Genomic DNA, 15,265 nt, shown 5'->3' with positions numbered 1-15,265 from the left:
GTGGGCCATGGGAGGATCTACAATGTCCAGTAATTGTCCCTGCAGCACCACCCAGGACAACTCCAAGTCCAGAAAACGCCTCCACATCTCATCTCTTCCTCCCATTCCCCACCCCCAGCAGCCACCATGGCCACTTTTTCCACACCAATGCCACATTTTCTTCGATTACTAACCACAATAGTTCATGAATAGAATATCAGTAAGTCTACTCTAATCCATATTCTATTCCTCCATCCTGTGGACCTTGGATTGGTTGTGTCCATTCCAAATCTATGTCAAGAGGGGGCTTAGATTCCACATGGATGCTGGATGCAATCCTCCTGCTTTCAGATGTAGGGACTCTTGGCTCCATGCTGTGGTGGTTGACCTTCTTCAACTCCATGTTAGCTGAGTGGGGTAAGTCTAATAAACCAGAGTGTAGGAGCTGAAGTCTGTTGAGGCTCAGGGCCTGGCTATCATATGGTCAGTCCAGAGATTCAGATCCCCTAGATATATCTTAAACCCCAGCACCAACTACAAGAATTCCAGTTTCTGACTGCCACTGTGGCTTTTTCTTCTGGGTCCAATTTCCTTTGTTTGTAAGGACTTCAGTCATATTGGATTAAGGCCCAACCTCATTCAATTTGGACACATCTTCAAAAGTCCTCTTTACAAATGGATTCACACCCACAGGACCAGGGGTTGGGACCTGAACATGCCCTTCAAATACAGTCCACCTTCTGGGATCCCTAAAGATATATACTTCCACATGGAAAATGCATTCTCTATAATAATATCTCAAAAGCCTTAAGCCATTTTAGAACAATACTAAGTACAGAGTCTCATGAAAAAAAGCTATGGGTGTGGTCCGTGCCAGGACAAAATCCCTTTGCCTAGTGGACCTGTGAAATCCAGAAAACAAGTTACCTGCTTCCAATATACAATGGAGGAACAGGCATAGGATAAACATTCCCATTCCAGAAGGGAGAAATTGGAAAGAAAACAGGGGCCGTGGGGCCCAAACAAGTCAAAACCCATCAGGACAAATTCCATCAGATTTAAAGGCCTAAAAGTCATCTATGGATTGATATTCTCTCCATGGGCCTGATGGAGCAGCAGCCTCATCCCTTCCAAGTGCTTGGATAGGCTATGCTCTCTAGAAAAACTGGGGTGAAGTCCCTACCATCTTGAGCATTGGGATGGTGGCAGGGCTCTTTGAAATTGCCAGGGCACAGGTTCCACCTCTTCTGAGCACTGGGGCACCGGCACTCTCTCTGAACAATGGGGCACAAGGCCTGCCCCCTCCAAGCAGATGCACAGTGGTGGACCCACCCTTTCCACGCATGTGTGTGTGTGGGGGCACACTCTCTTGGTCCAAGGGAAGTTTTTCCATTCAGAACTTTGTTTTCATAGTTCTGCCCTTGAAGTCATTCTTCCTGCAATTTGTCCCTTCTCTGTCCCTCTCTGAACTGGTTTGTAGTGATTCTGCTCATACAAATTTTGCAAAAACCTTGTCAGCTATGCTTGCATTTGAAGCAGGTCCAAACCATCAGACAATAGGACTAGCCACAGACCCTTTTTGGATAATCACATTTCCCATCCTGGCTTCCACTGAAACGGCTGACTGGATCCATGAATCATATGCCTTCTCTCCTTAGCAAAGGCCTTACTCAGCTAAACCTTTGCTTAAAGTCATGTTCTCTGGGGTCTCACTTCTCAGATGCTCAGGGAGGTCCCTGATAGAGCTGCTTCTGGCCCTTGTCTCAGAGCACACTATCTGGATAGGCTCAGACTTTTCTAAATCATCCGTTTCTGGTACCTTTGTGCTTAATACTCTAATTCTCAGCTATCCCTTTCCTTTATCATTTTACTATAACCTGCAAGGAGAAACCAGGCTGTACCTTCTATACTTACTTTGGAAATTACCCAAGTTCATTGCTTTCAAGTTCTGCCTTCCATCTGACATCAGGACACAAATTTGCCAAATTCTCTGCCACTTCATAATAAGGATTGTTTTTCCTCCAATTTCCAATAACTTTTATCATTTCCTTCTAAGGTTTCATCACAGGTACCTCTAATGTCCATAATTCTTCCCGTAGTTTCTTCAAAGCAGTCTAGGCATTTTCTATCAAGTGCCTCACAATTCTTCCAGCATCTGCCCATTACCCAACTCCAAAGTTGTTTCCACATTTTTAGGTATTTATCACTTTCCTGCACCAAAAACTCTTTTAGTTTCCCATAGCTAAAACAAATACCAAACATTGGGTTGACTTAACAGGAATTTTATAGGCTGAAGGTTGCAGAGACTAGAAGGCTTGCTTCCTCCTAGAGTTGGTATCCTATAGCTGGCTGACAATATTTGGGATTCTTGGCCTTTCTGTCAATACATATGGTGGCCTCTTCTTCTTTCTCTTCCAGTTTCCATTGACTTCCAGCTTCTCACTGCCCCTCATGGTTTCTCTTTCTGCATCCAATTTCCTCTGCTTTTAAGGACTTCATCCATATTGGATTAAGGCCCATCCTTGTTCAGTTTGGGCACACTGTAACTAATACAATTTTCTGAAGTACTATTTGCAAATAGATTCATACCCATAGGGCCAGGGTTTGGGACCTGACCTATCTTTTGTGGGGGACATGATTCAATCCCCAACATGCTGGCATACATTTTCTTCTTGCATGTGGCTTACCAGGGAACATGGGAAAATAAATTTGGGTTGACATCACTTTTACCTGAAATATCTCACCTGCATGTTGCTGTCAAATGTGGGTGCCATCTTGTCCAGGGCACTGTCGATGATGTGCAGAAGCCCATTGGAAGCAACTAGGTCCCCTTGTATAATTTTTACCTTCTTTTGGCCTCCATTGAGTTTAAGCTTAAGTTGATTGTCCTAAACACCAAAGGGAGTTGGGGGGGAGGGGAAGAGAAGAAATTTAATGTGGTATTCTGGATGGAGCACTGGTCTAGGAATCAGAAGTTCTGAGTCTTTGGGTCCTGCCATTTACTGGTCATGTACTCTTGGTTAAATCACTTAACCTAAAATGGGGATGAAAGTACCTGCTTTGTAGCCTTCACAGAGTTTTCATCAATGTCAAACGAGATAAAGTATGTGAAATCACGGGAGACAACCACATACTAAATGCAGATAAGACATCATAAAGATTTCCCTCACTAGACTGCGAGCTTCATAAAGGTCAGACTATTCAATTTATTCTAAGTCTTTCCACCTACTTTAGAGACTTTCACACAAGAAAAAATATTTGTTGAATGAATAAATGAAGTGAATTCCCTTTTCCTTTCCTGTGTCTCCTCCATGGTATAGCTTTAGTAAGTCCTAATCCTAGTACCTCAGAATTTGACTTTATTTGGCATTAGGATCATTGCAGATGGAATTGGTTAAACTGAGTAGATGAGGAGACGTGACAGGGAGAAGGGCATGTGGAAATGGAGGCAGAGAATGGAGTGAGTCATCTATAAGTCCAGGAACTCAGGGATTTCTGACAAGTACCAGAAACAGAAGTGAGGAAAGATTCTCCATTCCAGGTTTCAGAGGGAGCATGGCCCTGCCAAAACCTTGACACTTATATAACAAATACTTATCCTATGGCTTTGCACAGAATAAGTACCCAATAACCATAGCAACTATTGATATTTGGTGAAATGCAGTGGGGTAGGCCATAATCACACATGCAACATTCTGTGAATTAATCACTCGTCTTCTGCTCAGTAATGAGAGTATAGTCAGAAAAAGAGTTATTTGTGAAGGTGGGGTGGGTGGGCAGTTTTATTTTAAAAACAAAACAAAACAGAACTAATGGCATTAGGAGAGATGGAATGTTAAATTGGAGAGGATGGTTGAACTCCACCAATCTAAAACAAACATAATCCATTTCCTTTTCTAAGAGAAATGCTGAACTGGCTTTGTGCAGAGGATTCCAGGAAGCAGGTTTATAGTAAAGTCTCCTTCCTGCTGGCACTTGAGTGATGGCTGCCTTGAAAACTAAATCGGATGAGACCAGTATCCAATCCTTTATAACTCTCCCTTTACCTAACAGCCCACTCCCTTCTTCCTGACCCTTCCTTGTGTTTCTCTCCACTTCTTCCTACATAGAAAAGTGCTTTGACAAACGAGGAATAAGGAAATTCTTTGTAACTTTCACAAACCTCAAACACAAAGAGAGAGAAGGCTATGGGTTTTGATTCAGTTACTAATTTAGTTCTAGGAGTGAAAATCAGAGAAAGCCTTACCGCATCACGGTTGAAGATTTCCCCTGACATCCCAGTCAAGGTATAGAATATGTCTGTGTAATTTAAATGCTTAGTGGTACTCTGTCCAGCAATTATGTGGAGTTTTAGAAAGTACAGAGCAGCCTTGTTATCCGTCAGAAGCTCCTTTACCTAAGAAAAGAGAGCGGGTTCTCGGTTGTTGTTTGAAGGAGAAACAGGTTTGTGAATCATGCTATACCTTGTTCAGCATCAAAGACATGAAAGCAGCACCCACTAACTCGGCTTGGGGCTCTCTGAGACACACAAGTCTCTCCGGGGCACAGATCCTCCCAGGACCCCCGGGGCTAGGACTGGAAAAGGCAGGACACTGAGGAGTGGTAGTGAGTCACAGAATGCTTCCAACCCACGGGAACCCACGGAGTGAGGCCGGCAGGCCCCAAGGAATCGCTCCTGAGCCCACGGAGCAGATAGGAGTGAAATACGCAGTTCTGTTAAAAACATCAGCTAGACTGGACAGACAGTGCTTTTGAATAATGGGAAGATTTTTGAAATCTATTGGACCTAATAGACATTTTGTCGCTGTTATAAAATATAGTGAGCCATCAATCAACAGATATTTCTTTTTAACCCTGTGTAAACTGAATCTATATATTAAACAAGAGACCATAGGTTAAGTGCCTAACCTGGGGACATTCAATATTTGCTAGGTCTCCTCCCTAATAGGGGAGATGTGAGGGCATCTCTGAAGATTAACAATAGACAAATTAATCTCAGGTAGAGTAATAGCAGATTAGGTGAGCTTGGAATTTACTGGGTTTTCATTCAATGCAGCAAAAAAATTTTTTTTTAAAGATTTATTTATTCCTCCCCCCTCCCTCCATTGTCTGTTCTCTGTGTCCATTTGCTGTACATTCTTCTGTGTCTGCTTGTATTCTCATTCAGTGGCTCTGGGAACCGATCCTGGGACCTACTGGAGTGGGAGAGAGGCGATCATTCTTTTGCACCACCTCAGCTCCCTGATCTGCTGTGACTTTTATTATCTCTTCTCTGTGTCTCTTTGTGTTGCATCTTCTTGCTGCACCAGCTCTCTGCATGGGCCAGCACTCCTGCACAGGGTAGTACGTGGAGCAGGCCAGCACTCCATGCAGGCCAGAACTCCACGTGTGCCAGTTCACCACACTGTCCAGCTTGCCTTCACCAGGAGGCCCTGGGCATTGAACCCTGGACCTCCTATATGGTAGATGGGGGCCCAGTTGCTTGAGCTGCATCTGCTTCCCCAATGCAGCAACATTTATCACAACATATCCTGGATTGTGATAAACCAGTTTTATAGAAATCAATATGACTATTATTGACATTAAACCAATTATGACAATTTAATTGATCCCATCACAATAGGACACTTCCACCAGGCACTACAGTTTTCATTCCCACTGGATGTCATTATCTCAACCACAGCTGCTCACATTGATGTAAGACAAATTCAAAGGCTAAAATTTTCTTCTAGTTTCTTCTATCACTATGATGATTTTTAAGAAGCAAATGCCATAAGTAATATGTTATTTTGGCACTTCCTGTCAGAAGTGTGCAAGTACATTAAGTCAATGTTATTTATCTCATCACTATGGGCTAAGAACCCTTAGAGATTACCCTTGCAGGAGGCAGAGAGGCCCTCTAGAGCAGGAATTCTCAACCTTTTTAGTTCCAGAGACCCCTGTGCCAATCAGGTGAAAACCACGGACCCCTTACTAAGTCCACACTATACTGTATATTACTTGATCAATATATCACACCCAACACGTCCCCACAAGAATGTTTTTTTGAATTTCAATTCAGGCTCATGGGCCCCTGGTTAAGAACCCCTGCTCTGGAGAGCTGGTGGGGTCTTGAGGGACACACAGGTACGTTCACTTTATGAGAATGCATAGAGTGGTACCCTGACGATTTGTGTACTCTCGGTATGGACGTTATGTTTCCCTAAATGATGCTTACCTCCCAAATCACCATCCTTATTATCGCAGATTTAATTTTAGTGGAGGTTTTCACTTTCAGTAATATAGTGTACTGTGTACAAAGGTGTGTTGCATTTGCCCCTCAGTCTGGCTGGCCTCGTGAACCACAGTATTTTAAATACTTACATTGAATCCTTTCAGTCCCTCGTCTGTCGGCACCAGCACAGTGAATGGTCCCAGGTTACTTAATGGCCAGGCATAAGCTTTGTCTTAGAAGATGAAAACACCAGAGGGATGAGTGGCACGTGCAGAGTAAAATCAGGCAATGACCCTTGAGTCATAACTGGTCCACTGATGCCCATTGAATTAAGAGCTCCTCTGTTCTAGTAGGTATGTGAAGGCACTTTGTAAACTGGGGAAGCTCTCTCAGAGTGCCATGGCCCCAATAAGGTCCATATAACCCTGTGGGATTTTTTTTTTTTTCCAGCCACAGCCTCAGCTCCTAGGATACCCTGGGATGAGAGTTTCTGTGAGGGCTGTGTGACAAAACCCTCTGACAACCTCAGGAGGTCTCTGACTCTGTGCCCAACTTTTCAGACCTGTAGTTATCTAAGTGAAAAAAGACTCAGCCCAGGTTTTCATGCAGGGCTGGCTCAGAAGAGCATTGTGCTTGGTTGCATGCTCTGTTATCGCCATCTTGAAATTCTTAATTTTTGAACAAGGAACCCCACATTTCCATTTAGCACTGAGCCCCACAAATTATGCAGCCAGTCCAGTTTCCACCACCCTGGGGAGGTTGGGAAAGTGGAGGAGGCTCTGTGCTCTCATAATGCGGCAGTTAATGGAGAGGTGAAAGGTTGATGGGATTTTTAAAATTTTTAATTTTTTTTTATGGTACCGGGGCCGGGAATGCACCCTGGACCTCATATGTGGGAGGCCAGCACTTAACCACTGAGCTACATCGGCTCCCCTGAGTTGGTTTTTCCTTTGATTTGACTGTTATTTGTTTTCAGGAGGCACTGGGAACCAAACCCAGGGACCTCCCATGTGGGAAGCAGTCACTCAACCGCTTGAGCCACATGCTCCCGTTGGCAGGACTTTGTTAGTTAAATGTTTGAGGGCCCAGTCTGCCCCCCCGGGCTGTTCCATTGGCTATCCTAGCAGTTCCTGGAAGAAGGCTGTAGGGAACCTGGCAGATGGCCCCAGAGCCAATGCCTGCCAGTAATGCCCTACTCCCTGCAGGAGCCTTGACAAGAGCAGGACGTTCATGCAGGATTAGGAGAGATGGAATGTTAGGTCAGAGTGGATGGTTCAACTCCAGGTTTATGCCGAGAACACAGCATCGGACCATGGATGACACTCACTTTCCTGTGATCCTCCTGAGAAATCATTTTGGTAACTGGTAATTTAAGGCACCTGTTGTTTGGGCACGTCTGGGCTTTATTTTCTGTTGATTGGCCTAATCCATAATTTATTGAAATTCTTGTCCAGAGCTGTGGTGAGCTATAATAGTTCATTCTAGAGGAGGGGTGGAGGAATGACCCCGAGAGGGCATTTGGAAACGTGCAAGGGTGCTGTAGGCTGGCACACAGTCTGGGGTCAGGGGAGGATGTGTCGCTGCAGGCAATGACTGACTCAGGGGTCACTGTGTGCAACCAACTGTATGCATGAATTCCCAAAATTCAATCAGCAGCCCCACTGAGGAACAGGGACACTGCCTCGGGCTCTCTACTCCCATGTTACCTGCCAAACATTGTTCACACCCGGAGGGCCCAAGAGGCGGAGGGAGAGGAGGGTGATGGTCTTGACCCTTACACTGGTAGCTGCAGACCTGTTGATCTCTGGTGACCCCAGGCCACTGTCCTTCACTCTCTGCTACTAATTCCTGCTTTGCTCCCAGCTGCAAGACCCTCCCTGGAAGGGCTGCTCCCCGGAGGTAAGCCTGGTCTCTCCTGCCCACCCCTTTTGGGATGATTTGTCTTGCCCAATCAAAGGAAGTCCTTTATGTGAAAATCCGCACCCTTAGCTACTTACCAAGGAGCGAGATGAAAGAAGTCAGCCTTCCTTGCCATTTTCCGCCAGGTTCAATGTTTAATTCTCTGAGTCGCATCATGATGTTTCCATAACACATTAAACCGTTGCCCACATAACCTTTCGGGCAAGTGCATCTACAGAGAGGGTGAAAGCACATTCTCAGCGGCTTGGAGCCACTCCCCCATTTTACAGATGGGGAAAAGGATGTCTAGAAAATAACAGGGAGTGGGCCAGGAAAGGAGGGGCACAAGCACAAATGAGCTTTCCTAGTACAACACCACACATATAGTAGACACTTGAGAAATACGAATATGCTTTATTTAATATGTATTGTTAAACATAACACATGATGTAATATCTATAAACACTAGGTAGATTTGGGTCTTCAGTATTTTTCTCAGTACTTTTTAGAATGTGACCAAGGAATCAGGTATATAAGGAATCACTTGGGGTGCTTACTATAAATGTAGATTCTAGGGCCTTACTGCAGAGTCACTGAATCAGAATTAACCCCTGAAGCCAGCCTCAAGCACAGTAAAGCTTCAGAACTGCTGATCTGCTTAGAAGGCTATTCCCACTCCTCTTTTCTTCTGAGAGTCTTCCTTGATTGCACAATGCACCAATCTCCCCCCTCAGGTCCCCCTTATTGTATGCTCTCAAGGGACCACGTAGCTCCTGTTTTATTATAGAAGTTGTAGGTTTATGGAAAAGTTGTTCAGAAGATAAAAAGTACCCATACACCCCCCATATTAACCCCTTGCATTAGTGTGGTACATTTGTTACAGTTGGTGAAAGAATATTATAATTGCACTATTATCTATAGTCCATGGCTTACATTAGGGTTCCCTGTTTGTGTTGTATAGTCCTATGATTTCTTTTAAAGTTTTTAATCTAGTAACATATCTATAGCCTAAAATTTACCCTTTAGACTTCACTGAAATGTATAATTCAGTGCTGTCAATTGCATTCACAATGTCGTGCTACCACCACCACCATCTGCTACCAAAACATGTATCTCTTCTCCAAGGCACCAATCACAGTTGTAACTTCATCCTAGTTTGTGTGGTTATTTGATTAGTATCTGCTTCCCATCTGTGATAGACTGAATTACAGACCCCCAAAACACTTGCTCTTGTTCTTAGTCTACATCATTGTGGAAGTAAGCCCATTGTAAATGGGATTCTTGAAGATGTTGTTTTAGGTAGGCTGTGGCCCCACTGAGTAAGGGTGGACCTAAATCTGATTACTGGAGTCCTTTACGAGCAGAAGAAATCCAGACATAGTGAGAGAGAAAGCCATGGGGAGGAGCCAGAAGCTGGATGTCAATGAAACCTGGAGGAGAAAGAAGATGATGTTGCCAAGGAACCCAAGGATTGCTGCCAGCCAGAATGCCACCAGCCCTGGAAGGAAACAAGCTCTTTTAGTTTTCTGGGCCACTCAAACAAATACCACAAAAAAGGTCTTTTATAGACAATGAGAACGTATTTGCTCATGGTGTTTGAGACTGGTAACCAGTCCAAATGAAAGCATCATCAAGGTGATGCTTTCTTCCTGAAGACTGGCATTCTGGGGCTGGCTGCTGTTGATCCTTGACTCCTTGGTCACATGGCAAGGCACATGGTGTCATCTCCTGGTCTTTCCCTTCTCTTCTGGGTTCCACTGATATCCAACCTGTTGCTTCCTGTGGTTTTTTTCTCTCTGCCTGAGTTTCATTCTGTTTACAAAGGACTCCAGGAAGAGGATTAAGGCCCATCCTGATTGGGTTGGTCACACCTTAACTTAAGTAGCTGCATCAAAAGGTCCTACTTAAAATGGGTTCACATCCATAGGAATGGATTAGATTTAAGAACATTTTTTTTCTGGGGTATATATAGCTTCAAACCATCACATGAGCCTTGTAGCCTCTGAAACTGGGAGCCAATAAATTCCTGTTTTTAAGTCAACCCATTTTATTGTATGGTATTTGTGACCACAGCCTGGTCAACTAAAGCACCATCTAATTTGAGAAAAGAGGGAGGTCTGGGGCTATAAGTACATTTGTTTACTGTTGTAACTGTAGGATTTAGGACAGGGCTTAGTTCATAGCAGGTACTTAATTAATAGTTGTACAAAAAGTAGTTACTGAATTAATATAAGTATATAAATGATGAAAACCACATAAATTGTATACAATAGTTTAGTTTTACAAAAGAGAAATAAGCAGAATTAAAGATGAAATGAAAAGGCACATTCATTCCAATTGGGAAAAAAACAGAAGACCAAAAATCACCCCTAGTTTCTAATAATTAAAACTGTAAGCAAAATTGAAAAAGATATGAAACAAGGACTTTCTTAGGAAAGTCTGTAGGATATTGGCAGACATTGTTATGATATCAGTGGGATTCTCTGCACTGTTCAGTGCGTTTACAAAATAAGTACCTCCTTTGCCCATTTTTCTTCACCCAGTTCAAGTCTTAACCCTCTGGTAAGTGTCCTCCACTTTCAAAATTCTTCATTCCCAACACTGTTTCTCAAACCCCTCAGCATTTATTTAGCATGTCATGTATTTTGGTACCTGCTCATCTCCCACCTGGATATATTAACTGCTTAAGGGAAGAGTCCATGTCGGATGGGCAAGGGTCTGGAACAATTGTTTAGATTGTGTGCTGAGTCGAGTTAAAGCACTATGTTCAATCCTGGACTTCCAGAGGAAAGTGCTTTCTGCTGTAACAAAGTAGTTCTCTAGAGGCTGTTCACCTTCTATGTGTGATTGCATCTGAAAATCCCACCCCACCTCCTCCAACCTCAGGAGAGTTATCCCTTTTGGTCTTTGAGGCACAATAAACACTATTTTAACAATAAAAGCACATGCTTACAAGTTCTTCCTCTGTGCCAGGCAGTGGTCTAGACATGCAACAGAGCAAAGAAATAAGCTCCAACCCTCATGGAGCTTGGTTTGATGATAAACGTGGAAGGCTCTTAGGCCTTGAAAAGACTCCTGTTGAATACAAATACCCACTGAGTTGGAGAATGTCTCTTACTATTTCAGCTACTACTCTACCTAGCAGTGCAGTACCAATAAATGTTTAACAACAAGTTCTCTGGTGGGATAGAAGTAGGGGGGCATCCCTGATTTGTAGCACTTGCCAATTTCAGTGGAAACCATGGATAATTTCAAATGATCAATACGATGAGAACCAGCTTGAAAAATTCCTGAAAAGGAGAAAATTGCCTGTGGATCAGTAAACTCTGTCTCCAGCAGACCACTGCTACCTAGCAAAGATTAGTTGACAGGTAGCCAAAATTGACAAGGTGCTTAGGTAAGTGACATTCCGTAAGATCCCGAAGTCAGGTGAGAAACCACACACAAAGAGGGGCTGAACAGTTCAGAGAGGAGAGGTACAGGGAGCCAGAGATGGGCTGTGGCTGCATCACAGTTTTGCTGAGCTCATACCATACCAAAAATATGACTCATGTTTAGGGGAGTATTCCAAAGAATGATTATATACTCATTAGAAGTTGTGCTTCTAAATATGGGCCCATGACAGATATATTTTCAACAAGTTTGTTCAACAAATGTTTCAGGGTCTCATCACACCTTGCCTGGGTTGCTGCAGTGACACTGCTCTTTCTGCCCCCCAAATCTAGCCTTTCAGAGTGATCACTCTAAAAGAAAAATCTGGCACCTGTGCACTTAACAATTTCAGTGACTCTTGGTCATCTAGAGGATAAGGCGCAAGTGCTTAGCAAGGCATGCCTGGTCTGAGAAGGTGGAAACAGCTTATGTGTCCAGTATGATCTCCCTATCCTTCCTGCCTTCCACAGCAAATTCCACTGTAAATTCCATGGCAAATTCCAGAAACTGGTTTTTCAGGTTATTATGCATTTCTCAGGCCATTTACCCTACCGGGAAAACCTGTCCCACTTCTAGCTCAGGTGCAACTGTTCTAGGCAGCCTTCTCTGACCTCCTGATTGTCCTTAGCTAGACTGAGCATTGCCATAGCATCCTGTCACTACCTTCATCGTAACCCTTTCATCAGAATTACCTCTGGAGGAGCTGTATCCTCTGCTGGATGGGGAGCTCTCTTGGAACAGGGAGCCTGCCTTGTTTCTCATTCTATCCCCAAACCTGGTATAGTGGCTGATTGCCGAACTGATTATTTACTAAGTACTTGCTTCACTCTAGGAAGCCTGCTAGATAAGAGAGCTATAAAGATAATGATAACAGATACTTTGTCCTTTCAGTCTCACATAATGGCCTTAGACCTGAAAACAAATAATTATAGCAATATTATAAGACAACTGAAGCTCCTCAAACCCCAGTTTCCTCACTTGTAATCTTGGTTTAATAATACCTGCAGGGTTGTTGATAAAAGAGATAATGCATGGAAAACAGCTAGCGCAATGTCACACATATAGGAAAAACTCAATATTCGGTAGATGATGATGGTGGTGGTGACAATAGCAACTATAATGTGAGAGGTGCTGGGTAAGTAGCAGGACAAGTACCTACACAGATAACATTCCATAGTAAGTGCCATGATGGAAGATTGAATAGAATGCTATGGGGAAAGAAGGGGGAACACTGCTGGGAGAAATAAGGGAAACCTTCTAGGAGAAAGTAACATTTCAATTTGTTTAAACAAATTCTAGAGGAATAGTGATGGGTTTTTATCCAGGGATAAAGGAGTGGGAAGTCAGTTAGTGGTTGAGTCTTCAGGGTTGTTATAAAGCAGTGTCCCTCAACTGGGGGTGATATTTTTTAGGAGGTACCAGGTATTGAACCCAGGACCTCATATGTGGGAGGCAAGTGCTCAACCACTGAGCTCCGTCTACTCCCAATTGGGGGTGATTTTGATAGCCCCTTCCCCCCACCAGGGAACATTTGATGATATCTGGAGACATTTTTGGCTGTCACAACTGGGTGGTTGGAGGGGGATGTTATTGGATATGTAGTGGGTGGAGGCTAGGGATACTGCTAAACAGCCTGCGATGATGAACAACCTCCCACAACAAACAATTATTCCAACAGTGCCAAGGTGGAGAAACCTTGTTATAAGGTATCCCCAAGATCCATATACCCATGAAACAACAGCCTATTCAATACAAGCAAATAATATCCGTTAATTTCCTACTTAAATGCCAACTTCCTCTGTAAATATTGTGCTGTGCTAACTTAGGTAGGCTAAAGAGAAGACTGGTAACTCTTGGAAGTGATACAATAGGCATCGGTGAAACTTAATCCTGCTATAAATTGTAGACATTTGAAGACAGTTTTTAACAGCAAAGACATGTAATTTACAACCCATTAAACACGGTTCTCTAAAAGTTCCTTAAGTTGTTATGAAGCCCACGGTCTGCTTTGTGTAAAGTGGTTTGAAGTGTTTTTCCTAAGGATTGCAGGAGAATTGTATTTTAATGGCCTCAGTGATGAATGGCATGTGAGAAACATAAATATTTTTCATTTTTATTTCAAATTTCCATCCAAAGTCTAAGACCACATGAGACCATTTGAATTCTTAAACAGTCTCAGCTGGGCTATGGCACATTTACAGCATTGCCTCCTTTATAAATTGGTTCTTTTTGGGAAGAAAAGATCTCATGCTTTCCTAAGGCTTGAAAAGACTCATAACCATTTGCATTTCATAAGTTATAGGATGGAATTAATTTACATTTGATGCTGATGAGATTTAGTTAAGCTACAGGCATCCTGAAAGTCCTAGTGCAGTTGTTGAACAAATTTCATTCTTTCACGGATTCATTTGTTCCTCCAAATTCTCATTCCTTTATTGTTTTTAACCAGTGACAGAAGTTACTGAAACAAAGATGAAGAAGACATGGACCATCAAGGACTTTAATGTCTGGTTGGGGATTGAGATTGATAATGCTACTAGCTAATAGTTATTGATAGCTCAAATGCCAGGCACTCTTCTAAGGGCCTTTTCAAGTTATCTTACTGATATAACAACCTTATGAGATGGGTTCTAGTATTACCCCATTTAGATGAGGACACTGAGGCACAGGGAGGCTCAGTATCTCACTGGGGATCTCATGGGCAGTAAGAGGCAGCACCGTTTTCATTACCACTGTCCTATGTACTCATCACAGCTCAGGCTAATAAATGGTATAATGGAAGCATTCTAGAGGGTTCTGGGGGCCCAGAAGGAGGGGCACCTAAGTGGACTGGGTGGATAGGGGAGGTTTTTCAGAGGGAAGATATTGGAGCTGAGCATTGAAGGATCAGCACTTTAGCCACTCAGGGCAGGTGGGAGGGGAGGCTGTTCTGAGCAGAGGCAACAGCATGTGCAAGGCATGGAGTCAGGAATATCACGGCACATTTGAAGAACAGTAAGTAGGTCAGTAGAACTAGAGCACAGGTGTGCTTGTGAGAGTGGTGGAGATAGTGTTGGAACCAGATCAAGAAGGGACTTGAATGTCATGCAGAGAAGGTTTAATTTCTATCCTTCAGCTATGCAGTTCCAGCAAAGGATGCAAAGCAAAGAAATGCTTGGTCAAATGTATGTTTAGAAAGATCACCCTGGAGGCCATGTGGATGAAGTTTCAAGGGAGGCAAAGAAGGTATCAGAGAGATGGGCTCTGAGGCTGTTTCAGTAGAACCAGGGAGCAGTGCTTGAGGGCCTGAACTGAGCAGTGGCTGGGGCCTGGCGAGGAGGGAATGGGGGGATAGAGGTATTGAGGAGGAAGATTCGACAGGATCGGGCCTGGGGCTGGGTGTGGGGTTGAGCACTAGGAAGGACTCCAGCACAATGCTCAGAGGAGTATCTCATTTCAACTTCAGCCCAACAAATGCTGTTACCCCATTTCACAGATGGTGAAGCTGAGGCTCAGAGAAGCAAATAACTCATCCAAGGAAACAGGCCTGCCCCTTAGATTTGCAGGGCCTGGACAAAGTCCAAACAGAGTTTCTCATGTCATGATGTCTAAATATTTTAAGAGTGTGTGTTAACATAACATACTGTTAGGTAAAATTTATTCTATCCTTCCACTTAACAAATTGACTAGATACCTATAAGTTTGGATTTAGAATTCTTGGACTCCCTGGTCCCTGTGCTAGAATGTGGTAGAGTTGGGACC

At 43.5% G+C, this 15,265-nt stretch overlaps 1 protein-coding gene across 2 annotated transcripts in view; it reads right to left on the bottom strand.

Moving 5' to 3' along the window:
* STAB2 (stabilin 2) overlaps window positions 1-15,265 on the bottom strand; it is a 171,593-nt gene that overhangs the window by 120,805 nt on the left and 35,523 nt on the right. For both annotated transcript variants that reach the window (XM_058308640.2, XM_058308641.2), the window contains exons 10-13: window positions 8,191-8,324; window positions 6,343-6,425; window positions 4,226-4,375; window positions 2,724-2,867 (exon numbers count right to left, since the gene is read on the bottom strand). In XM_058308640.2, coding sequence (XP_058164623.1) covers window positions 2,724-2,867; window positions 4,226-4,375; window positions 6,343-6,425; window positions 8,191-8,324 — 511 coding nt within the window. The remainder of the gene's footprint in view (window positions 1-2,723; window positions 2,868-4,225; window positions 4,376-6,342; window positions 6,426-8,190; window positions 8,325-15,265) is intronic.

The sequence above is a fragment of the Dasypus novemcinctus genome, chromosome 12 (assembly GCF_030445035.2).
Source record: "Dasypus novemcinctus isolate mDasNov1 chromosome 12, mDasNov1.1.hap2, whole genome shotgun sequence".
Classification (NCBI taxonomy): domain Eukaryota; kingdom Metazoa; phylum Chordata; class Mammalia; order Cingulata; family Dasypodidae; genus Dasypus; species Dasypus novemcinctus.
The sequence above is the reverse complement of the archived record's forward strand: the minus strand, read 5'-3'. Positions and strand labels throughout refer to the sequence as shown.